The sequence below is a fragment of the Telmatherina bonti genome, assembly GCF_933228915.1.
Source record: "Telmatherina bonti genome assembly, chromosome: 23".
NCBI classification, from domain to species: Eukaryota; Metazoa; Chordata; class Actinopteri; order Atheriniformes; family Telmatherinidae; genus Telmatherina; species Telmatherina bonti.
The window spans coordinates 12,669,128-12,675,714 of record NC_136632.1 but is presented as its reverse complement, the minus strand read 5'-3'; the positions used below and the strand labels follow the sequence as shown (position 1 = coordinate 12,675,714).

At 40.1% G+C, this 6,587-nt stretch overlaps 1 protein-coding gene across 1 annotated transcript in view; it reads left to right on the top strand.

Moving 5' to 3' along the window:
* Positions 1 to 5,755, top strand: part of ccdc146 (coiled-coil domain containing 146) — a gene marked incomplete at both ends in the record, with an annotated part of 36,744 nt that extends 30,989 nt beyond the window's left edge. Inside the window, 2 exons of the mRNA XM_079263130.1 lie at positions 2,938 to 3,060; positions 5,555 to 5,755. Of these exons, the coding sequence (XP_079119256.1) occupies positions 2,938 to 3,060; positions 5,555 to 5,755 (324 nt within the window). The remainder of the gene's footprint in view (positions 1 to 2,937; positions 3,061 to 5,554) is intronic.
* Positions 5,756 to 6,587: the final 832 nt, after the last annotated feature.

Sequence of the window (6,587 nt, the reverse complement as noted above, 5' to 3'; positions counted from 1 at the left end):
TAAATATTTTTGTAAATATCTATCATATTGGGGGAAAAAAAATTGTTATATTTTACTGCATCATATACATTAGGATTTTTCAAATGTGCCACACAATTTGTATCAACAAGTTGCAACAGTTCCAAATGTGTTTTTTTTTTGTTTTTTTTTGGTTTTGCTTCAATCCTGTTTTTTTATTTTTAGTATTCTTGGTAAAACGTTGATTTTTTTTTTTTTGGGAGAATTTTTTCACATTCATTTAAAAGCTGTGCTTGCTTGATTGGTCTCTCCTGGTAGCATGCATATGCTGTAGCATCTGTTAACATAAGCTACCATGCCAACAGACCAAGTAATGTCCAGAATAGCATCCCCTTTTCCAAAAAGTTGAGGATGTCAGGCGGGCGCAAATACAGGTTTTTTTTTTTTCCATTATGGGAAATGCTGGTTTGTTAACAAATAAAATGCACATACTTGGATCTCTGGCAAGGACACAGCAGGAATATCCAGAATGCAACATAATGTGTATAAAACAAGGTTGTAGATGCATACAACAGACCCCAACATCTTTTTTCCCAGCTTTCAGATGATGGGAGCAGACAGACACCAGGTGTATCAGCAAAAGTACAAGTATATTGCTGTGCTTGTAAAGGACAGATAGTGTCATTCTGGATATGCCACTGTGAAGGAGAAGATATATGCACGAGACACCCCAGTGGACTCATGGAAGTCTCTGAAGACTCCACCTACATCTACCTCTTTGCTACATTTCTATTTTGTCTTCTGCTCTGCCAGAGAAACGGTGTATATTGGATTTGTTTTCTGCAAACACGTGAGATGCATTTAGCACCAGTAGAAAAATGAAACCAGAATTCAGTATGAATGCCTCCACCTGTGACCAGACTTGCTTTGAGGTGGTGGTCTAAGATAGCCAAAAAATGTTTTGATGGCACAGACTGAAATGCGTCTGTGAGCCACATGAAAACAGCATTCATGACTGTGTTTTTACTGGTTATAACAACTTCATCCCCAAAAGGAGAGTGAGAGGCTTCCATACTAATAAGCCATGGATCAGCGGTGACTTAGAAATGTTGCTAAACATAAAGAGGAAAGCTTTCAGTGAGGGAGTTAGGATATTAATGAGAAGTGTGCAGAAACAGCTGAGAAAAGAAGATGCATGTAAAGAAAAAGACTGAAGAACGTGGATGTGGGGTTGGGGATGACTGGAGGATTCAAGTCAATGAGGGTTCAGACTGACCGATGTGTGGACAGAGACCAGTAAGCCGAACTTGTTTCCAATCTATTCAGCTTAGAACAAAGTCCTTTCTGTGGCACAGATGTTATGTCCTCCCCATACACTGTCAGATTCCCCATCACACCTCTGCTATGTCATCCTGGACATAAGTCCTGGATCTTAACACACCCTTACTAACCCCATATAGAAACACACTAAGACCAGGTTAATATGCAACTAGACTGTCAGCAGAACGTTCCCATATTGTGAAAGACATCCTTCCTTGTTGCAGTAGTTTAAAAATCTCATCTATCTGCCTATAACCGCAGTCTACTTCCCCTTACATCCCACAGGAAAGTTCTGGAGAAACTGTTTTCCCACTTTTAGCAAGTAAGCATCTTTCAGGACCCCGTACAATTTGGTTATCATCCAGAGGTTAGTGTGGAGAATGCTATTATCTACTTGCAGACCCACTTTTAACTGGATAAAGCTCTGTGAGGATTGTGTTCTTTGATCCCCCCTCAAGTGCTTTCAATTTGTTCAGCCCATGCGGTTTGTGAGAAGCTCCAGAAAATAGAGGTGGATGCCTCCACAACTGCCCGGATCATTGACTACCTGACAAATAGGCCTCAGTATGTGACACTGAAGGGTAGTGCGTCTGAAAATGTGGTCTTTGCTATGTACACCTCAGACTTCCTGTGTTACACAGAGTCCTGTCATCTCTGCAGTTGTAGGGTATATTAGAGATGGACAAGAAGCCGGTCAGAAAACGTGTGGCTCATGTTAAATGTCACATGACAAAGTGGATGACTGTGGATTTTATGAGTATTAAGAAACAGTCAAATACTATTTTCATCCTGGAAGAGGAGACACAGGTTTTGGAGGACTACAGATACCTTTGCCTGGATGTCAGACTGAAATGGAAAAGCAGCACTGAAGCTGTGAACAGGAGAAACTAAGCTCACACATTAAATGCTAAAAAAAAAAAAAAAAAAAAAATGTCCATGCTGAGTGGAAGTGCAAAAGCTGGATGATTCTGGGTAATAAGCATTATTTTAATCCACTCAGTTAATTAACTGGATGGCCAAAAGCCTGCCTCTACACTGAATCCTGCAAGATTATGTATTCACTCCGCAATGAGTATGTCAACAAATCTCTACATTGTTAAATATTCATTAACATCCAAAATAACAACCTATCTCTTTAATTTTCATTTTTTTTGTAATTATTTCAGGCTGTTGAAACTCATACTATCAACCTGCCACATTATATTCTGTTATGATTAATATGTAACAATTTCCCATTGAGTTAAAGTCACATAATGCAAGTAAATCTCCAAAGATTTTGACAAATTTAAGAGGAATTTATCATTTAAACAAGAAATGATGAAATTCTGACGCTGGTTTGAAAAGAATGTTCTGCTGCTTTCTGTCACTATAAAATATTGAACAAGTAAAAATGAGTGGGTTTCCCCAAACGGACTCTAAATATTTTAGAAGTCGTGTGTTAATAACCTGTAGAATCCCCATGGCTGGTGTCTCTCTGCAGCACGCCGCATGAACCAGAAGCAGAAAATGGAGAGGCATGACTTTAACCACCGGCTGACTTTAATGCAACCATCTGTTTTTGGCTGCAGTAAGAGCGAAGCCGAGCCAGGAGAGTGCAGCGTGGGCAGACTGAAATGAATACGAAGTGAATGTCTCTTGCGCTGCTTCTGTGTTCTTCAGATGGACAAGTGCCAGCATCGGCTGGAGCAGGGCCTGTCGCCGTACCCTGAGATTGAGGAGGAGTGGAGGAGGATGCTTCGGGACAAGAAGAGGAGACAGAGGGACAAAGAAGAGAAGAAAAGGGTAAAAAAGCACACAGAGCACTGGTCAGAGATCGATTAAAACACTGAAAGGTGAAAAGAGAAAACAGAGGGACAAAGAGTTGGAGTGTTGCAAGGTTACGACTCGGACGCTGGAGCTGATTGAGGTTGTGTGGGACAAAGAGGTTTGCGGTGAAAACGGTTTACACTCCGAGTCTAAGAACTATTTTCTGCATGCACAAACAGGAAAAGACTGTCAGGAAGACTGGCAAACAAAAGTGATGGCACGCATAAAAAGCTCGTCTGTGTCTGAAACCAGTCCAGCTGTCTCCAGTCACGTCTGCTGTTTAACTAAAATATATTTGGTCACATTTTATGCTTGCTTCCAGCCACGCAGGAAAAAACAAACTCTCTGCAAGCACAAGGAATAGCCCCCCGCAAAGAAGTGGAGGAAACCTGCAGAAACGGGCACATTTTGAGTCCCTGTTAATTATTCATTTGAAATGTATTGGAGGAACCTCAAAAGAGGATCTTTACTCGGCATCAGTTTGAGTTTTATTTCTTGTTTTGGCTGCACAGTCTACATGTAAGCAGCTCAACTTTCCATTTGTGCAAAATTTCCTCATCTCTTTGAACCTTGGTTAGATGTCTTTTTTTTCCTTTCTCAGTAGGAGTCTGTGTGACCATGGTTACGCATGAGTCCATCACTCACACTGGGCTCAAATCAATTCTAAGATGTTCATTTCAATAGAGAAGAAAAGACGTTTCTCTTTTACGGTGAATTGTACTCTAGCCAACCTTCAGTGTGATGAAGGTTTTTCACACAATGTGAAGACTCAGTCTGGAAGTACAAGATAATCAGCTTTGGGTCTGACCCATCTTCAAAAACAGGTAAACCTTGGGTAATACTTTACAATAAGGTAACTATCAAGTAATTATCTGATAGATATTGCAAAGTGTTACTTAGTCCTGTTTAATCTGTCGACACATTTAATGCAGAAATCTTTTTTTTTTTTAATATTCAATATTGGTTGTTTTGCACAAGTTTTACACTTTAGTGTTTCCATCCAAAATCTAAATGTCAATTTTTCTTTTTGTCCCAATGCGTCACCGTTTTGGTTTCCCTTTATTCACAATACAATTCATATGATATAATGATACATTTGTAGCTGTTTCATATGAAACTTTAGAGATGCCATGTTTAATGAAAAGATTTGATATCGTCATAATGAGAATCTCAAGATAGAAAATCTTTTTGTTTTTGTTTGTTACAGTAAGTAAAGTCCGTTCCAGAAAACTTGCTGACGCAGCGTGGGGTTGGTTGATGACTATACTTGACCCAGTTAACAGACAGAACCAGTCAATCCCAGTCACATAAACGTCTAATGACTGGACTCATATTCTCACGACTGGAAGTTATTTTATGTCGTCATCTTGAGAAAACGAAATCCTGATTGAATTAAATAACAATATAGAGTTATCAGATGAAAACAGAACGTTATTCTGAGATAACAGATAAAGTCATTTATCATCTCGAGATGACATCATCAAATAAAAGAAAAAAAGTTTCTGTCACGGCCTTTCTTTGATGTTGTTATCTTTGCATGACCATTTCAGTCACATAGTAATTTTTTATTTCTTGTTCTCATCTGATTCATGCCTCCGTTTGCAGCTGATTTGTGTCTGTCTTGTCTTTTTGTTTGTCTTTTAAGGTGTTGATGATTCAGTTTTTTCTCTTTGCTTTGTGGTTGTTTTGCTGCAGCAACTTATAGCTCTGTCTAGTCTGATTCATACATAGCAAACAGTAGGTGTGTTAAAACAGAGACTCTCATTTAAACATTAGTTACTTTGTTTGGTTCCTGGTTTTTCCTGCATGTTGACATTTTAGCAGACTTCAAGCTAAGTGTTTCTGGCTGAGGCACCAGTGGATCGTAGATGTGATGCCAGTCATCACCAGGCTGGCGTAGACACTGCTAAAGCTAAACTAAAATCTGAATTTTGTCATCAACAGATGATTTAAGATCCACAACATTTTGCTCCTCACCGTTTTTTGGCTTCTGCTAGACTTTGATTTACCATTTGGGTCCACTGGTGGTGCTACTGCGATCTGACTGGTGCAAAGTCACATGTGATTAATGCTTCCAATCACCAAGTTTTTTTGTTTTTAAAAGAACTCTCCCTCTGCTCCAAACGATTTCCCTGAATGACTTCCCAGATAGATGTATGTAGCAAGATAACTCATTTATCAGGTTACTGGCCAAGATCCCATCTGACTTCTTTGACTTCTACTCTAAAATACAGAATTAGAGCTAATCTTTAGCTTCAACCAGCCTTGTTATTCAGAGCTCACACGCTCAAGTGTTCCTCAGTGCCCCTTTTATTTGTCAAAGGTTATTAGGAGAAGAACTGAACTGCAGTGATGATTTTCCCACTTACTTAATTAAGATTCAGGAAATTTCAAATTGAAGTATTTAATCCAAGGTCGAGCAATGCAACATAAAATATTAATACTGCTTCTGGTGTGTGTGTGTGTGCAGCTTGCTGAGGAAGACAAGTGGAGGCAGCTGCCAAATGGAAAGTACACCACGGCCGAGGCCCGACCCAACGCGTACATCCCAGAGAACGACCGGCTCCCTCTTCCCAAACCCTACGGATCAATGGCCCCTTTTAAACCCCCCCAACCAGGAGCCAACATGAGGCACTTCCGCAAACCTAAACACAAACCTTTAGAGCTGTAGAGACGTCCCACGTAAAGATTAAAACCACTGCAGAAAAAAACTTCAGTGGTGCTTTTTCTGTTGAAATGGAAAAAGAAAACAAGGAGAAAGTGAAAGACTGCTTCATTCCAGCCACACACACATTGATTTATCTGCTCCTCACACACCTCTAATTGCCGCTCCCTTCTCCTCGCTGCCCTTTTTGGTTCCTCACAGTTGAGCTCACCGCTGCTGTTCTGTCATGTGAGAGCTACTCATTATTGCATGTGGTTGTAAATGTGTTTCCCTCCCTTTATGTTTTTCCCCCCAATTTACCAGCAGTGTTTACTCTCTGCTTGGAGCTGCACTCATACTATAAGTAACAGGGAAGATGAGAGAGGAAGGGGAAATGTGAGTGTACCGTTACATAATGTTTACCAGCACGGTTTGTATTCATTTTGGAGCCTAGCAACACATCACGACTGTTTTGAATATCTTTCTCGCAAAGATAAAATTCATTTCTCAAGGATGCTGGGAAACTCAAACACACTCCTCGGCCTTGTTGTTTCACCCTTCATGGTTGTAATCTTTGAATAAATTGCAGTGGGTTTAAGCTGTATGCGAGGGTGTGAGAGCCTGCGTAATGCCTGAAATGATAAATCTAGAGGAGGAAGCTGAGGCAATGAAAGAGCATAAAGAATGACAAAGAGAGGAGAGAATTTAAATGAAGTGGATGGCAGTCAGAGAGGAGAGTCAAAGGGGAAAAAGGGGATGAAAGAGTTGCTGTAAATTGGGTGGAGAGTTCAGAGTGGGTTAGTTGTGACCAAAAAAACAAAGTCAGTTCCCTTTGAAACGCCTTAAAATATGAATAAAA